The 16,147-nt window shown below is 37.1% G+C and overlaps 1 protein-coding gene across 1 annotated transcript in view; it reads left to right on the top strand.

Annotated features, from left to right (window-relative positions):
* The first annotated feature begins 5,361 nt into the window (after positions 1-5,361).
* LOC148954964 (uncharacterized) overlaps positions 5,362-16,147 on the top strand; it is a 48,843-nt gene continuing 38,057 nt past the window's right edge. Inside the window, exon 1 of the mRNA XM_089108005.1 lies at positions 5,362-5,413. Coding sequence (XP_088964131.1) covers positions 5,404-5,413 — 10 coding nt within the window. The 5' untranslated portion in view covers positions 5,362-5,403. The remainder of the gene's footprint in view (positions 5,414-16,147) is intronic.

Genomic DNA, 16,147 nt, shown 5'->3' on the forward strand with positions numbered 1-16,147 from the left:
GAGCTATATCAACTTTAGCGGCGAAACATAATTGATCCTCCATTTTAAATTTGATCAATGATATTACATATCTTGCATATACTGCATCCCAGTCCAGACAAATCCGTGATCCTTTCCTAATTTCCACTGCAATGTTTGGTGCTCTTGTACCATTATCCTCAACTCCACTATCAACTTCTAATAGTGTAAACATTCCACTCATCGCCATCAACACAAATATATATCCAAATGAGTAAAGTCAAAACTGTTCTTCTTCTCACTCCTTTGAATTCTAATCACAGACTAATAAAACTATAGCAAAAAACCCATTCCTTATATTCCGACCGTCGCTAATATGTAACCAGCCCTCTGATTGGCTGAGAAGGAGGATGTATCCGACTCGCTGATTGGCTGAAAAGAAAACACGCGATCTAACTGTTTCCGGGAATGTCATAACATTTGGCTCGAGCATCAACAACAAATACTATTTCTGGATCATCCATAAAAAAAACATGAAAAACATCAAATAAATCGAACAACACACATAACCACCCATAAAAACAGACATAAATGTGAGAAAATTCCTGTTTTTCAAATTCTAACTTACAAAAACCATATAAAATCAATAATTTGGTGTTGACATTAAAGAAAAACATCAAATAAATTGAACAACCCACATCCATTCAAGAAAACAACCATAAATGAGAGAAAATTACTGTTTTTTCATGTAAGAAAATTCCTGTTTTTTCGTTCTCAGTGAGACAGCCATAAACCACGTGGTCATGTCACGAGTCGGACCCCCTTCTCTACTGAGATAATCTTTGTTTGTTTCCCTTTTTACTGACGCTGTTTTTTTTTCTTTTTTTAAATAGTTTTTTTCCAACATTTCATGGTGATGAACTGTAATTAGGGAGCGACTATCGCCAATAGTAACTGAAACTCTAAAGAAATGTAATTTTTATGACTATTGACACATAAAACGTTGTGTTATTATGCTGTTTCTAAATATATAAAAGTTATTAAGTTTAATGCTACCCATCAAAAGCTATGAGCCTGTGAAGTTTTTCCTTATTATCAAAAAAAGGGGCAAACACCCAAAGAAGCCGAGCGATCACAATGAAATTCACACCATTAGATTCAGTACGTCGGAAACAGTGCTTCCACTTTTCGATTTCAATTTTCCCTGATTTTATATCAATTTTCCCTTAAATTCCCTATATTTAAGTTTGATTTCTCCCTATTTTTCTCCCTAGAAAGAAGGGATATTTTGCTTTCCATTTCCACACAATCTACATGATTGCATGATTTGCTGTTGCACAGCGCAACATCAAATTGTTATTTTTTTACTTCAGATAATGATATATATAATATCTTTTTCACTACCTAGAAAACATAAGGAAGTTTAATTAACTTTCATCTCCAGCACTTCATCGCAGCTGACATTTGCCTTCGTCTTGAAGCCAGTGACAGCTTTCGATATGCTGACAGTCGATAAAGTTTTATCTTCGTTTTTCAACCAGTAATTGACTCGCACAGGTGAAACTAGTGTGACATTCTGGAGACTATTTCGGATGTCTGTTTTGATTAGTTTCAGGGGACTAAACACGCGCTCAGTCGGTACATTGCTAAAAGGTAAAAAGAAGATAAGTGATATGCGCTCAGACAGTTCCGGATACTTGATTTTGCCACTTGAATTTCCTTGTCAGTACTGCTCAACTGACAGGTCTTCAACTTGGGCATCTCCCAAACGAAGCTCAGTGACATCAGTCGTTGCCGGTGACCTCCATTCTACGTCTATTTTCTGGAGACAACACTTTTCTCTTAGAACAGGAAATCTCAAAAACAGTGGCCTTAGAGATTTTGGTTTCAAATTTCTTGCATTCCTTGGTTCAACCAAAGCGTCTTGGAAGGGTCTTGGATGTACTTGATTAGGACCACATTGCATTTTCAACAAGACTGGTAAAAAAGATCAGTATTATCACTTGGCCCTTGAGCATCTACGAGCCCTTGCATTGAATTGGTTGCAGCTATTCCCACATATGTCTGGTTTAAAGGCAGGTACTCGCTTGAAAGGTAAGGATCCAGTTCAGTAAACAAATCAACACTGCGAATATAGTCCAGTTTCATGAAGTTAGACGCAACATCATTCACAAGTTTGCTGACACTTGCCTTTAGGGAGTGAAGAACTAGAAGTTCAGATTGAAAAACTTCGTTGAATAAGTTGGAGAGGCCAAGAGAGTAGTCCATGAATTCAAGGTATGGCTTTGTCAATTTGATCTGTAATGTTGACGAGATAAGGTCCCTTGTTGCAGTTGCGTTGTCAAACGTGGTTTCTATGAAATGCTGAGTAATAGCAACCTGATGCTCAATAATTCTATTTATGCATGCCTGAAGGAACAACAAACGGGTTTATCCTGGTGCAAGAAATGAGAATGCTTTGGATTGAAATAACTCCTGAAATTCAGCATACTTATCTCATATGGAAGCGCTTCTGGAAAAGTACGCATAGATATTTCGCGCCAAATCTTCTAGTGTCTTGGGAAGTGACAAGCATGCCTAGGATGCCTAGGAACACAAGTGAAAAATATGGCATGAGCATTTCACATTCAATATATGGGACACCCTGGCTTTCATTAGTGTTGAACTATGTCTATTGCCTCCAAACTGACATTAGTAGTATTTGTACAAAATCCAACAATATTTTGCTAGGGAATTGAGTCTTTTTTTCAATGACTTGTTTGATGCAGTTAATAAGACCCTGAGCCAATCCATCGCTAAATTCATTTTAGTGATGGTAAAGTTCACGGAGTAAAGTTCATTTCCGACGCAAATCCATGTTAAATTTTGATTCAGGATGCAATTCTGACCATAGAGGAAAGTTTATTTCTTAGCTACCTGAATAATCCGTTAACATAAACCTTACCCACAATTGCTGCATAGCCTAACCAACACTCCCTTATATCGGCAGTTTACACCAATCAAAGCCATTGCATAGAAAATAAAATAAATACTTGGCTAACTAAATAATATTCCAGGGTTGAGCTTTTTGAAATTTCGGCAATTACAGCAGCGTAAGCCAGTGTTGCTACATAAGATTTTTTTAAACCGAGCATACGGAATCTTTGAGAATTTTTCAGCCTTTTGTTTGAAAAAATGAAATTTTCCCTTAAAATCCTTACTTTATCCCAGATTACCCTAAAAATCCTTACTTTACTCCAGATTTTCTTTTGTCCCTAGATTCAAAATAAGTGTCCCTAAGAGAAGGGATTTCTCCCTGAAATATGGCAACCTTCCTAGAAGTGGAAGCCCTGGTTGGAAAACCCTATTGTAAAGGTTTCATCTACAAAAATGTGGAATTTTGCATTTTTGCCAAGAAGAAAGATCACGGGTACGTATCTATTTTTTTTTTCCTATGGCAACATTATTGAACTGAAGGTCTTAGAAGACTAGGAGAGGGCTCATTCGACCGGAAATTAAAAGCTACAGTGCTTTTTTTAAGTGTCCAAAAAGATTATGCCACTGGAAAGGGGCATTCTCTGCATTTCCTTTGCACCATGATAAGACTTTGACCCAAAGAGGACCAAGTCGCTATCGATTGAAAAATCTGCGACAGTGTATGCATTTAAGGTATCAAAAACCTATGTAGTGAGCCCCCCAGTTGCAGAGGAAGCAATGCCACATGGTGACACATTCGTTCCTGAAAAGTCCCTTAGTCTAGGCTATACAAGTTAAAATGGTTAAAGATGTACTTAAGTTGATTCACTTTATTTTTCATGAAATTATGTTTAATCACGCATAATTGTGCATCAGCTATAATGAAGGAAGGGTGGCGGGTCATTCTGAACAAGGGAGGGGTGCAGACGCCTAAAAGAGTGCACTTCAACACCCAAATTGTTTAACTCTCCATGATCGTTCAGATAAATATAGAAAGGGGTAAGGGGACGTCTAGGAATTAATCTCTCATATCCTTTCATTTAGACTAAGGCTGAATAAAGGCGCTGCTATGGGGTGATACCTTCCTTCTTATTGCAGGAAAAAATCCTGACATTTGTTTTAAAGCTTCATTTAAGTAAACTGATTTGTTTCATAAAATTATATATAAGGATGTGTCAGCGTGCCTTAGCTATTACGAAAGAGCGGTGGTGTTCACGGTGGATGATTTTGCAGACAGGGGTCGGGAAAGATGTTTCAGTGAGTGCATTAGAATGTCCAAGTATCCTAACTGTCACTGAGCCTTAAGATGAATATAGAATGATTTTTGGGGGGTGGGGAGGGGGCTGAAACTATTATATAATCCCTCTTGGTTCCCGAGGATATTTTTACTCTACGTCTTTGCTATTGGTGTTAGGGGTAGAGGAGGTAATAGTGCCCCTCCCATTACGAAATTTTCTTTCTATATAGCATGAAACAGTATAATCACATGCTTTCTGGCAAAGAGGTGGAAAATGCAAGGCGAGGCATCATGAGCTTTGCCAGGAAATTTCTTGGCGGGGGGGTGTAGCAAGTACTACCAGGATCTTTGTTTTCGACGATTTTAAATGGTATTCTTTGTCTTTTCCTATATATGTACAACGTTTCAATGTATTTAAACACGCGTCCATAATGTATTTAAACATAAAAGAATCGTATGGCGTGGAAGGTAAAAAATCACGCACAATTTCCATCCATATAAATAACAATACCCCTCCCTGTCCATCCAGAATTCTATAGTAAGAATATTAGTAAGGACTTATGCAACAAAATTACTGTTCATTGACAATTGGACTAAACATTCAAAATAGGTCTGAAACTTTAATTAAAATCCAATATTTTAATTTTTAAGCCGGAAAACTGAAAAATCGGGGTGTTACCGACCAATCTATAATTAGTAATATATAGCCTACAACTGAACAGCAAGAAGTCAGGGTTTATCGGGCCGGTACCCTCTTTAATATTCTAATTAGACCTGGGCATAATTTGAAAAACGATTAGGAATTAAAAAAATTAAATAAAATTGTTCAACTGAAAGTAAGGAGAAAAATAAAACTGAAAACGAACAGAAATAATTTTATATATGGGGGGGGGGAGTTACTTCATCCTCAACTTCGCATTCTTTATGCCAAAGTTTGACTTTTTGTTCAAGTTCTTCCAACTACTGAATTAGAATAAGAAGCTTTTAAAACATTAAATGAATTTTAGCGTAAACAGCGAGGGGCCGAGGAAGGGGCAGGCCTCCTCATGTATGATATAATTTCTGTTCGTTTTAAATTTTAATTTAGTTCCTTACTTTCGGTTGAAGAAATTGTTTTTTTACTCAGCCGGTCATGTTGTCTCGGGAACAGTTCAACGTAAGATGAACGTACTAGTTAATAAGCGATCCTTTAGATTTGTGATTCGGTCATAACATTCTGATCTGATGTAAAGTTGTGTGAGAAACCGGAAAATATGTCTGAAGGTAAAATGGTGGATTCTGAAACGTTTTTGTTTAAAAAAGAGAGATTGGATTTTTATACTTTCTAGACTAGATTAACGAATGTCCACAAGCGCCAAAAATCAGAACGCTCCTTAGAACTTAGAACTTTTATAATGTATGTGTTAAATTATTCACATAATTTTTATAGTGTATATTTTAAATTAATTACACTATTTTATAATCTAATGCATGATTTATGCATTAAAATTTATGCATTTATGCTCGTAGTATAACGACTTTGCAGCCAGTTGAAACATAAATGTATATATGTATATTATCTAGCCCCTTGTTCATGGGAAGATTAGAACTTTCAATATAATCTTTTTGAGCCTAATTACTACTATAAAGCTATTTTTCGCTTTTCAGAGTCATATACTATAAATAAACTTATATTTACTAACACATAAACTATATACTAACACATCCAATCAAAATTTTGAGATAGCCATTTTGTTCAGCGTAGTTGATTTCCAGATAGAGCATATGTTTTTGAGGAGGACACTCCCCCAAAACCCTCAGGGCAAGGATTTTAAGTTATGCCCTGGGGCCATTATAAGGTTTTATAGAAGCTGTTGTCGTAGAATCTTCAAAACAGGCTTATTCGATTGGAAATTCGAAGGGCTAGTACCCTTTTTAATAGTCAAAAGTGTTTGGAGGGCAACAAGCTCCCCCCCCACGCCCATCATCCCCCCAAACACATCCAATCAAAATTTTGAGATAGCCATTTTGTTCAGCGTAGTTGATTTCCAGATAGAAAATGTGTTTTTGAGGAGGACACTCCCTCACAATCCTCGGGGAAAGGGTTTTAAGTTAGGTCTTGAGGGCATATAAGCACGATGTTGGCATAATGTTCTGTTTATTATTTTGTTTCCTTTAGAGCTGGGCACTTCATATGGAAGGGGTCGTCGCAGAAACTTCAAAAGGGGCTCATTCGATTGGAAATTGAGAGTTCTAGTGCCCTTTTTAAAAGTCGAAAGTGATTGGAGGGCAACTAGCTCCCCCACGCCTATCACTAAAGTGCAAATTTTGTTCTTGCCTTAGGAAGGCATAGGGGTTTTGCGCTCAACTTATGTTAATTTCTGCTCGTTTTGAGTTTGACTCGGTTATTTATTGTAATTTTTGTTCGTTTTGGGTTTTATTTATTCATCGATGCTGATTCGTGGTAGTTTCACGCTTGGTAGATTGTTTGATTTTATTTTTGATAATTTTTTGTTTAATGGAGTTCTTTGATTTTCTTTGAAAAACTTATTTTATGGAAAAAGTTTTTTTTAATTAATATCAGGTAACACCTTGGTGTCACCTAGTATTCCTCGAAATGAAGAACATATCAACCGTAATATGAACTCTGGAAATCTAGTTATTTTTCTCTATAAAACGGAGAATTTTAAGTTGTGATACTTATTCTAAAGCGAGTCTGTAGTGACACTTCAAGCTTGTCTACAAAATAATCATGAAATGCCGTTTCTAGAACCAACACGAAAGTAAATCACTGAACTGAGCTCATTGTACAGAAGTGATGCCAAAAGAAACGAAAAAAATAAATAAAGCAACAATCTAAAAATACTTTACTTTTATACTGTTAAAAGTGCCCTTTAAAGGTTTACTTTTTTCGTACCAAAACTATATTGTTGTGTTTTCAGTAAAGCGCTAGTTTTCTGTAATGTTAGAAACATAGGGAAATAACACCAGTTGATTCATTTGCATTAGTTTTATTGATTTATGTTAGATACGCTCTGAAGTAACAAAATTTTTGTTCGTTTCAAGTTTCAACTTCGATCTTTACTTCCCTCGGAAAAACTTTTTGAATTAATCTATGCTCGTTTTTGATTACAATTTAACTTAGAAACAGCACTGCTATGCCCTCTATTATTTATACGGAACAATTTCTGTTCGTTTTAAGTTTTAATGTTGGTCCTTAGTTTCAGTTGAAAACTTATTTTATAATAACCTCCAATCTAGGTGAGATAGGACATCTCAACCATTATTAAGGAGCAGAATTAAAAAACCGTACAAGATATGAAGGAAAAAACAATTTTAGAGTGAAAAAAAAAATCAAAACATAGTGTCGTTTCTTTTTATAAAAAAAAAATTAAGAAAGAAGAAATAGATCTTAATTATTTGTTTTAAAAAATTAAATTTAGTAGCACTTAAGAAAGTAGCTCCAGGCGAGTAGCTACGACACAAAAGGTTAACTGAGCGGACAGGGTTATGTATCGACATACTTGCGGGAAATTTCGCTAGCTCAACAGAAATGTGCCTTTAGACTTAGTGATTTATTTGACCTGTCCCTAAATAAAAAGCCACTCATTATTCAGAAATGAATGGAAATTTCAAAGAAAGATAATTTCTCGCGTAGGTACGATAAATGGTATTATAAACTAAGTTTATTTTCATTTCAAAAATTTTGGGAGGAATTACTTGAATTCTCCTACAGAAGTGTTTTCATTAGTCTTTCTTCCTCTTTGGATGCACAATCTTACGTATGGAGAGAATATTATGGTGGAATGGCTAAGTAAATAATTTGAATAAGTAAGCATAACAAAAAGTAATACTTCTTTTATTATACTACTTTGAGTGGTTCCAGGACCAGGACCAGTGTTTTCAGTAAAGAGCAAGTTATGTTCTGGCATTGGGAAGGCATAGGGGTTTTAAGCCCAACTTATGTTAATTTCTGTTCCTTTTGAGTTTGACTCAATTGTTTATTGTAATTTCTGTTCGTTTTGGGTTTCATTTATTTATCGATGCTAATTTGTGGTAGTTTCACGCTTGGTAGATTATTTGATTTTATTTTTGCTCATTTTTTGTTTAATGGAGTTCTTTACTTTTCTTTGAAAAAATTATTTTGTGGAAAGTTTTTTTAATTAATTGCTCATTTTTTGTTTAAAGGGGTGTTTTACTTTTCTTTGAAAAACTTATTTTGTGGAAAGAGTTTTTTTAATTAATTTCTGTTCGTTTTATATTGACTTAGTCTTTTCAGGGAAAAAGAAAATAATACTTTACATCTTTTCGTTTTTCTTGGACTTTATAGTTTGGCCTGCTATTTGTATGCTGGCGAAAAATTTTCAGCATTTTTTAACAACATACACCCTTTTAAAAATCTGGACACAAACAGTAGTGTTTACTTCAAGATTTAGTTTCATACCTCCTCTAGATGACCTGAAATGGAAAACTTGATACCATTCGCAAAAAAATCTGTCTACTTTCTCTGATAGCTTGGATACACTTAGGCTATTTGGATTTGGTTAAATTTTAAGAGCAGAAGTAGCCCCGAAAGTTTGAACATAATACCCTCGATCGTTCTTGGGATACTGCTGAGATGCTTTATTGGGAATTAGCATTAACACAGTGCATAACACAGTACATAATGGAAAAATGGGAGGGTGAAAGTGGGAGGAGGGTTAGTTGCCCTCCAATCACTTTCAACTATCAAAAAGGGCATCAGCCTTTTCTATTTTCAATCGAATGAGGCCTTTTCGAAGTTCCTACGACAACTCCTTCGATACGAAGGGCCCTGGTCTAAACAACAACAACAAAAACACCAAAAAATAATATATTATACCCACATCGATCTTTACTATAAAAATGCCAAGCTTTTAAATCACTTTCGACTATTAAAAAGGGCAGTAGGCCTTTCGATTTCCAACAGAATGAGCCTTTTTTGAGTTTCTACGACAACGCTTTTTATAAACACCTTATATACTCCCAGGGCATAAATTAGAACCCTTGCCCTAAGGGCTGTAAGGGTGGTTGTCATCCTCTAAGATCCAATTTCCAGATCTTTCAACTAAGTTAAAACAAATGATTATCTCAAAATTTCGCTTGGATGTGTTTGGGGAAGTGGTGGGCGTGAGAGGGGCGTAAGTCACTCTCAAATCACTTTCAACTATTAAAAAAGGCACTAGCCCTTTCAATTTCAAATCAAATGAGCCCTTTTGAAGTTTCTACGACAACGCTTTCAATAAAAACCGTATATGCCCCTAGGGCATAACTTACAACCCTTGCCCTGAGGGCTGGGGGTTTGTCATCCTCAAAGACCTAATTTCCAGAACTTTCTACTACTCTGAACAAAATGGCTATCTCAAAATCTTGATTGGATGTGTTTGGGGGAATGGTGAGCGTGAGAGGGAGGTTAGTTACGCTCCAATCACTTTCGACTAGTAAAAAGGGCACTAGCCCTTTCAATTTCTAATTGAATGAGACTGTTTTGAAGTTTTTATGACAGCTCTATATAAACCTTATATGCACCAAGGGCATAACTTACAACTTTTGCCCTAGGGGCTCTGGGGGGTTTGTAATCCTTACATATATAATTTCCAGAACTTTCAACTACGTTGAACAAAATGGCTATCTATAAACTTTGATTGAATTTTCATGGGGAAATGGTGGGCGTTAGATGGGGGTCAATTACTCTCTACCCACTTTCGACTATTAAAAAGGGCAATTTCAATTTCCAATCAAATGAGCCCTTTTTGAAATTTTTACAACTACTTTTTATGAAAACTTTATATGCCCCAGGGCATAACTTACAACCCATGTGCTGACGGTTCTGAGGGGGTTATCTTCGTAAAAGACCTATTTTCCAGAACTTTCAACTACCTTGAACAAAATGACCATCTAAAAATTTTTATTGGATGTGTTTGGGGAAATGGTGGGCGTGAGAGGCGCATTAGTCGCTCTCCAATCACTTTTAGCTATTAAAAAGGGCACTATCCCTTTCAATTTCCAATCGAATGAGCCCTTTTGAAATTTCTACGACAACGCTTTCAATAAAAACCTTATATGCCCCCAGGGTATAACTTACAACCCTTGCCCTGAGGGTTGGGGGTGTTGTCATCTTCAAGGACCTAATTTCCAGAACTCTGCTACGTTGAACAAAATTACTATCTGAACATTTTGACTAGATGTGTTTCGGGGAATCGTGGGAGTGAGAGGGGGGTTAGTTACCCTCCAATAACTTTCGACTATTAAAAAGGGCACTAGCCCTCTGGTGGGCGTGAGAGGGGGGTTAATCACTCTCCATTCACTTTCAGCTATTAAAAAGGGCAATTTCAATTTCCAATCAGATGAGCCGTTTTTGAAATTTCTACAACAGCTTTCTATGTAAACCTTATATGCCCCCAGGGCATAAGGGCTCTGAGGGGGTTATCATTCGAAAAGAGCTAATTTCCAGAACTTTCAACTACATTGAACAAAATGGATATCTCAAAATTTTGATTGAATATGTCTGGGAAAATGGTGGGCGTAAGAGGGGCGTTAGTGGCTCTCCAATCACTTTCAGTATTAAAAAAGGCACTAGCCCATTCAATATCCAATCAAATGAGCCCCTTTGAAATTTCTACGACAACACTTTCAATAAAAACCTTATATGCCCCCTGGGCAGAACTTACAACCCTTGCCCTGAGGGATGGGGGGGGGGTTCATCCTCAAAGACCGAATTTCCAGAACTTTCTACAACGTTGAACAAAATGGCTATCTGAAAATTTTGATTGGATGTCTCTGGGGAAATGGTGGTCATCAGCGGGGGGTTCGCTATCCTCTAATCATTTTCGACTATTAAAAAGGGCACTAGCCCTCTCAATTTCCAATTGAATAAGACCCTTTTGAAGTTTTTACGACAACTCTATCTATAAAAACCTTATATGCCCTTAGGGCATATCTTACAACCTTGTCCCTGGGGGCTCTGGGGGGTTTATCATCCTTAAATACATAATTTCCAGAACTTTCAACTACGTTGAATAAAATGGCTATCTAAAAATTTTTATTGGATGTGTTTGAGGAAAGGGTGGGCGTGAGAGGGGGGTTATTTGCGCTCAAATCACTTTCGACTATTAAAAGGGCACCAGCCCTCTGAATTTCTAATCAAATGACCCCCTTTTAAAGTTTCTACGACAAAGATTTCAATAAAAACCTTATATGCCCCCAGGGCATAACTTATTAACCTTGCCCTGAAGACTGTGGGAGGAGTGTTCTGCTCAAAGGTATAATTTCCTGAACTTTAAACTGCTTGGAACAAAATGGCTATCTCAAAATTTTGATTGGATGTGTTTGGTGAAATTGTGGGCGTGGAAGGGGGGGGCGTTGAAGGGGTGGGCGTGGAAAAAGCTGAAGAATGGAAAATCTCCGGGTAGTGACCGTATATCTGGAGAAATGGTCAAGTCATCGATCCGCAGGTCCCTTTCAGTGTGGCTAGTCTTCTTTTCCCTCCTCTGGCAAAAAGAAAAAGTCCCAAAGGACTGGAGACCAGGAACCATTATTAAATTGTTCAAAAAAGGAGACGCGACAGTCTGTGGAAATTACAGGGGAATCAACCTCCTCTTAATACCCAGAAAACTAGCCTGCCGAATCATTGGGAAATAACTTCAGCTGCCTTAGACTCAAATTTACGGAAGGAGTAAGATGGTTTCCGACCAAAAGGATCTTGCGTTAATCTGATCTTCACACAGCACGCCATGCATGAAGAATCAAATGAATGGAGACAATGTCTATATCTATTGTTTGTCGATTTTGAAAAAGCGTTCGACTCAATAGACCGCCCAATAGTATGGAGGATCCTGATCCTCTACGGTATTCCTGAAAAGCTGGTTCGCCTTATCGTAGCAATGTACGAAGACACGAAATCCTGCTTGAGAACCTCCAAAGGAAATACAAGATATTTCAAAGTCATGACAGGTGTCAAAAAAGGATGCTTACTGTCTCCATTCCTCTTTATTCTCATAGAGGACTACATATCAGGCAAATTGATGGATACGGGATCGAAATTGCAGGCACACTAGTCCAAGATCTCGACTTTGCAGACGATGTTGGATTGATGGAGAAAGACAAAAGCAAACTTCAAGACTTTTTATGCAAGTTAGCGAAAGAGCGGAGCAGTTACATATCAATGCCCCCAAAACCAAAGCGATGTCAGCCACTAACTCACCGATGAATATTCAGCTGGGGACTGAAAGCATAGAGCAAGTCACTGACTTTCCAATATCTTGGCAGCACCGTCTCGTTTAGTGGCGACTCCGAAAAAAAACTGCGAACACGAATAGTCCTGGCACGCATGGCATTTCAACGACTTCGACCTGTCTGGAGATCAGCGAAGTACTCACTTCAGCTAAAACTTCACCTTTTCAGAAGCAACGTCCTTTCGATCTTGACATACGCGATGGATTGTTTAAAACTCACAGCTGAGAAGCAAACACGACTCACTGCATATGAAAACAACTGTCTTCGACGTATCCCTAAACATTAACTGGAAGGATAGGATAACAAACATGGAAATTCGCCACTACACAAACCAGCCTGATGTCGCTGATGTAGTCAGGCAACGAAGATGGCGCTATCTTGGCCATGTTATCCGTATGCTAAGATCGAGACTACTGAATATGATCCTCCAGTGTCAACCAGACGGCACGCGTTTGCGAGGAAGGCCCAAAAACATGCTTCACAGGACATATGAGCGGGACAGGAGAGCCTTTCACGCATCCTTAATCCCAGAGTGGGAGGACATTTACACCGCAGCTCATTGACGGGATGGACGCCCTGTGTGCCTCTGGAGGTACAGGAGGAGCTAAGGTCTAAGGTAAGGGAAGAGGTGTTAGTTGCCTTCCAATCACTTTCGACTATTAAAATGGGCACTAGGCGTTTCAATTTCCAGTCGAATGAGCCCTTTTTGAAGTTCCTACGACAACACGTTCTGTAAAAACCTTATATGCCCCCAGGGCATAACTTACAACCCTTGGCCTGAGGGCTCTGGGAGGGGAGGGGGTTGTCATTCTCAAAGACGTAATTTCCAGAACTTAAAACTACGTTGAATAAAATGGCCATCTCAAAATTTTGATTGGATGTGTTTGGGGAAATGGTGGGTGTGAGAGGGGGGTTAGTTGCCCTCCAATCACTTTCGACTATAAAAAAGGCACTAGCCATTTCAATTTTCCAATCGAATGAGCCCTTTCTGAAGTTTATACGACAACGCCTTCTATGAAAACCATGTGCCCCCAGGGCATAACTTGCAACCCTTGCTCTGAAGGCTGTGGGGGAGTGTCCTCCTCGAAAACATAATTTCTATCTGGAAATCAACTACGTTGAACAAGATGGTCTTAGACCAGGGCACTTTGTATTACAATGATAATATCGTTTAATATTTCCAAGCTTTTCTACTTAAGAAGTGACATCAAAAGTGTTTTTTTAGCACTATATCATACTTACGGATGGTAGAATTGATAAACACAACGTAGATATGGACAATAACTTTCAAATGAGCCATTAAACGTCATTCTAAAAAGTACCGGTTGCCCACTAGCCCCAGCTTTTCCACTTGTGACATGGCACCAAAAGCGTTGTTTTAGTGTCATTTGGAACTTGCTGATGGTGGAATTTATGTGGAGGGCTTAGAAAGGGGCGTAATTTGTTATGAGGCATGGTGGGGGGACTGCTTCCTCCAGACCCAAGTTTCCCCCTCCCAGACCTCCTTTTTGCCCCCGAGCAGAAATTTAGTTTCTGCAAAAAATCTTGTCATAACAAAGATTAGCCCGCATAATTCAAGTATTCAAATAAACAGGCCAGTTTTCATTAGTATATCTTTGCCTCTATGGTAAGATAAGACTAATTTTTTTAACTTTTCACTATCATTTTCACTTGATTTGGGAAAATTGGCTACAACTTTGCCCCCCTACCCCCCAAGGATTTTGACGAAATTATGCCACTGGACGTAAATATGAGTAATATATTTTGAATGAGCTATTAATAATCTGTTTAGATACCGTCTATAGCAATACGCCCAATAACAATACGCTCATACTGATACGCGTCATATAAATACGTCCGATACTAATAGGGTTTGCAGCCCTTTCCCCAGGGATTATGGAGAGCATATCATCATCAAAACCAAAGATGTTGACAATGAACGGTGTTGAACAAAATGGCTATCTCAAAATTGTGATTGGATGACTTTGGGGAGAGGGGGCCTTAGGAAGGAGGGCGAGTTACCCTCCAATCTTTTTGGGCACTTAAAAGGGCACTAGCAATTTCAAATTCCGTTAGAATGAGCTATTACACACCTCTCTATCATGTTCTGGTCACCCCCTAGCCCTGCTAAGAAAAAAAAAACGGGAGACAGATCAGTGCTACCCGTGCAAAAAAAGGATTTTCATTGTAGTTCAAGAAGGGGGACTGTTCCCTTTTCAAGGTTTTCAACCATTCTGATTCCTTTGCTGAAAACCAATTTTATGACAAATATTTTCTTTTGTACTTAATATTGAAAATAAACATTAAAATTATAGTAGAATTTTGAACTGATGAGCTTTCAGCAACTAATATCATTATACATCAAATATTCAGTTTAATTTATTAGCTCTTTTTAAAGTTGTTAAAGACGAATATACTTTCACTACAAACAATGTGTTTGGATACTGCCTCCTTTCCTAACTGTAAATAAAAACCAAAGCCTACTGCGTCATTGGCGCTTAACTGAAAACGGATTATAATACAAATATATTCTTTTCCAGTTCTTACAGCATTAAAAATAAAATACAATTACAGTGAAATAAATTTTTGAACTGACGTATCTTTCAACAATTACTATCAGTATACATCAAATATTCAGTTTGATGTTGTTTATACTTTCCAAGACTGTTCAAGACGCATACGTTTTCAGTGAAGCGCCAATGACGCAGTAGGTTCTAGATTTTTACAGTGAGAGAAGGAGGTCATACGCAAACTCTTGTTTGTGGTGATTTGTGTTCGTTTCAAGCTTGATTTGCATATTCAATGTAAGTTTCACTCGTTTTAAGATTTATTTATTAATTTACATTAATATCTATTGTATGTTTGCTTGCATTGATTGTTTATTTAATTTGTGTTCGTTTTAAGTTTCATTTGTATTTCAATAGGAAAATATTTTTTTCGTCTTAAGCTTGATTTTCATATTCAATCTAAGCATTACTCGCTTTAAGATTTATTTATTCATTTATATTATTACTTGTTGTATGTTTTTGCTATGATTGTTTATTTAATTTCTGTTCGTTTTGGGTTTCATTTATTCTTTAATAGTAATTTCTGGTCGTTTTGAGTTTGAATTTTAAAAGGTTTTTGTATCTGCTGAGCTTAAGTTTATAATGACCTTTATTTTTCTTTGAAAAACTCATTTTTCAGAAAGATTTTTTTAATTAATTTTTGGTAGTTTTTTATTGCAAAAAATTTCAAGTTTTAAAAAATCCTTTATTTCAAAATCAAACTTTAAAAAAAATCAAATATTGATCAAAGTATCAAAACTGATATCAAAGTAACAATATCAAAGTAAAAAATGGGTCTGTGTCAACCTCGTTTGAGCTATTTTTAACAATTTGCTATCTTAAAATTTTTATCGAATGGGTTTTGGGAAAAACGGTGTGGGGGGACTAGATTAGGCTTCGGTCTCTTTTGACTCTTTGAAAGTGAACTAGAACTTTCTAATTTCAATCAAATGAGCCCTCTTTGAAGTTTATACGAGTATATCTTCTATGAAAACCATATATATCCCAAGAGTATAACATACAACGCCTGTCCCTGGGCCCTGGGGGGTTTTGTCAACCCTGGAGTATTAATATCTGATGGTTGAACTATTTTTAAAAAATTGGTCACCTGAAAAGTTTGTTGGTGGGGCTTATTCATACAATACACCCAAAAGTGTGGTGGGCAAGTAAGGCAAGGTACACTCTGATCTACTTTCATTGCAAAGAAAGAAACTACATC

This window comes from Artemia sp. Qi Xiang Cuo, chromosome 2 (assembly GCF_049724085.1).
Source record: "Artemia sp. Qi Xiang Cuo chromosome 2, ASM4972408v1, whole genome shotgun sequence".
Taxonomy (NCBI): Eukaryota; Metazoa; Arthropoda; class Branchiopoda; order Anostraca; family Artemiidae; genus Artemia; species Artemia sp. Qi Xiang Cuo.